The 3414-nt window shown below is 34.2% G+C and overlaps 1 protein-coding gene across 1 annotated transcript; it reads left to right on the top strand.

Annotated features, from left to right (window-relative positions):
• Positions 1 to 269: 269 nt before the first annotated feature.
• On the top strand, positions 270 to 1054 carry LOC128858492 (uncharacterized). Its single transcript, XM_054094838.1, has 2 exons — positions 270 to 822; positions 886 to 1054. Exons 1-2 carry the CDS (start codon positions 402 to 404, stop codon positions 1050 to 1052), a joined length of 588 nt encoding a protein of 195 aa, XP_053950813.1. The 5' UTR covers positions 270 to 401; the 3' UTR covers positions 1053 to 1054.
• Positions 1055 to 3414: the final 2360 nt, after the last annotated feature.

Here is a 3414-nt window from a genome sequence, read left to right as displayed (position 1 = left end):
ACTGAAAAAAATTTGCAGTAAAAATATTTTTTTACTGATTACTGAAAAAAATTTGCAGTAAAAATATTTTTTTACTGATTACTGAAAAATTTGCAGTAAAAATATTTTTTTACTGATTACTGAAAAAAATTGCAGTAAAAATATTTTTTTTACTGATTACTGAAAAAATTGCAGTAAAATTACTGATAATATAATTTGATTTGCATTATCAGTATAATATTTACTGTTTATGGGAAGTCAAAATGTAATACACTCTCATCACGAGATTCAATCATTTATGTACTCAATAATTCTTTCTGTTACTGGAGCACAAAACCAATTTAGCAGAATTGTGTTTCCGTTTAAAAATTCCTACCATTCTCAGTGGTGAGCTTGAGTACTTAGAGGAATACGTAAAGCTTATGAGACCTATTGCAGAAGCAATCGACTTCCTTCAGGGTGAAAAGACCATGTATTTTGGTTATTTCATACCCACTATAGTGTCCTTAAGTATAAAAATGCGTCGTTTGGAGCCTAAAAGTTTGAAGTATTTAACCGAAAGTAGCAAAAAAATGCATGAAGCTTTGCTTAAAAGATTTGAAAAGTACTTCCTGATTCAGCCTGACGCTTGGGATGCTGTTATTGCCGCTATTTCTGTCCCTGACATTAAGTTGCGATTTGTGAAAGCTCTTTTAGAAACAGCTAAAACGCAAACAGAAGAGGAAGTTAAAAAAATGTTCAACACTTATGTGGTCAAGTATGGAAAAGTAGCCTGTGCCAAAACTCGTATTCTACCTCAACCACCTCAAAAAACATTTTTTGACTTCGGGGATGAAAGTAATGGTAAACTGTTTACACTTGGTTTTCAATTAAATATTTGTTTTAGGCATATATTTACTTAAATAGATATTAGCATACAATGTGGTTCCACTGACTCGGAAAATTATCTGCAAGAAACGCTATTATACCTGGCCGAACGAGAAGAAACAACAAGTTGCCTAAATAAATATCAGGCTATTAAAAACGTATTTTTAAAATATAATACCCCATTACCGTCATCTGCACCTGTATAACGGTTGTTTTCATTCGCTGGAATTGTAAATCAGTCTATAAATTATATTAACAGTAATTTTACTGCAATTTTTTCAGTAATCAGTAAAAAAATATTTTTACTGGAATTTTTTCAGTAATCAGTAAAAAAATATTTTTACTGCAAATTTTTTTCAGTAATCAGTAAAAAAATATTTTTACTGGAATTTTTTCAGTAATCAGTAAAAAAATATTTTTACTGAAAATTTTTTTCAGTAATCAGTAAAAAAATATTTTTACTGCAATTTTTTTCAGTAATCAGTAAAAAAATATTTTTACTGCAAATTTTTTTCAGTAATCAGTAAAAAAATATTTTTACTGCAATTTTTTCAGTAATCAGTAAAAAAATATTTTTACTGCAAATTTTTTTCAGTAATCAGTAAAAAAATATTTTTACTGCAAATTTTTTTCAGTAATCAGTAAAAGTTTACTGGTAATGAAAATTAAATTGCAATATCAGTAAAATATTATATTTACTGCATTCTTACTGTTACTGCAAAGTGCCCACCTATGTCTTATGTATACCTCCGCTTCCCATATTAATTGAAAAAGAAGTTCGTTTTCGCTATCAAAGATAAGATTAAAAGGCAATTCCGATCTAAAAAGCGGAGATATGAGATTCCACTTTAAGATCTTAGAAGGCTTTCGACATTCTACTGTCCTTTACAGGAAGTTCTTATTAAAGAACGTGCGCCCTGGAAATGTAATTATATCGCCTTCAAACTTGGCTTCCATATATGGTTACCGATGGGTCGATATTATATGATGGTAGAACAGGAGTGGTGCCATAAGCTCCGCGACTCACAGAAGGTTTCAAGACCAGGTCGTTTTTCTGTAAGAACAAAGACGGCGATCTGGTGACGGACATCCAAACTATACTTAAATTATGGAAAAAACACTTCTCGAACCTGCTAAATAGTGACATCTGACGGCTGCGCTATTCAAAAATGGCGCCGCATGGTGCATGCATCAGCTTCTATGCAAAATATGGTTGAATGAAAGCATGGCTACCGATTGGAATTTAAGTGTGCTCTGCCCAACCCATAAGAAGGGAGGTCCTGCAATCTGTGCCAATTATCGTGGGATTAGTCTTATAAAAAATCGCGTATAAGGTTCTTTCTGTGTGAAAGGCTGAAGCCCACCATCAACCAACTCATTGGACCTTATCAGTGTGGCTTTAGACCTGGAAAGTACACCATCGCTCAAATATTAACAATACGCCAAATCTTGGAAAAGACCCATGAAAGGAGAATCGACACACACCATCTTTTCGTCGACTTCAAAGCTGCATTCGACAGTACGAAAAGGAGTTACCTATATGCCGCGATGTATGAATTTGGTATCCCCGCAAAACTAATACGGCAATGCAAGATGACGTTGCTCAATACCAGCAGCGCTGCCAGAATTGGGAAGAACCTCTCCGAGATTTTTGACCCCAAAAGAGGTTTCAGGCAAGGTGACTCGCTGTCGTGAGCCTTCTTTAACTTGGGCGATCGTACGAGCTGCAGAACTTTATCGCTCAGGCACAATTTTTTATAAGAGCGTACAATTGTTTCTTAAGAACCGTGTTCCTTAAGAACAATCGACCTTACGAACCGCGCTGTCTCAACATATTAGAGAACTTCAGCATCGTATTATTAGGCTTGATTCCTAATAAATGAGGAAAATGAAATGACTGACCATCTAGTCGAAAAAGTGGTAAATATGCCTCTAATTGGTCGTGAGACTTTCTGAGGACTTGCAAAAGTCCAGGAGAAGAAGAAATTCCTTATATACTGGCGCAACTCTATTAATCAGCAAGAAATTAAACAATTCCTAACGACGGACAAAGGAATTTCTGATAAGCTACTTTATTGAGCAGAGTAGACTTAAGATTTTTAATTGGTTACAGACCACTGTAGCCTGAGACACCACTTCAACAAAATTGGTCTCTCTGTGACCATCATCTGACCATTCTGTGAAATGGAAATTGTAAATATTCATGTGGAACAATAAACCAAGGAATGTGGTGAATTTTTTAAAAAGCCCTAAGTTATAGGGTACCTCAGCAGGCTTTCCACAGTAGATCTGTTTTGGTCTCAGTGAGCAGTAACTAGTCGAATATTAATGATAATAATACACAGAGAAATACCAACACAGTTTCCCAATCTTAGCTATAAAGCCATAGTTATCGATATCTATATCGTAATATATTTAGTGATGATTTTGTTGCTTGAAAAAAATTGGAATTCCTTTGATAGTTCTACATAATCATTTTCAATTAAAGTTATTGGAGACGACTCATTTGTCATTTGACCTGAAACCATTGCGCACGCTTATATATGTTTGCATGTGTTATATAGTATA

Source organism: Anastrepha ludens, chromosome 2 (genome assembly GCF_028408465.1).
Source record: "Anastrepha ludens isolate Willacy chromosome 2, idAnaLude1.1, whole genome shotgun sequence".
Taxonomy (NCBI): Eukaryota; Metazoa; Arthropoda; class Insecta; order Diptera; family Tephritidae; genus Anastrepha; species Anastrepha ludens.
The sequence above is the reverse complement of the archived record's forward strand: the minus strand, read 5'-3'. Positions and strand labels throughout refer to the sequence as shown.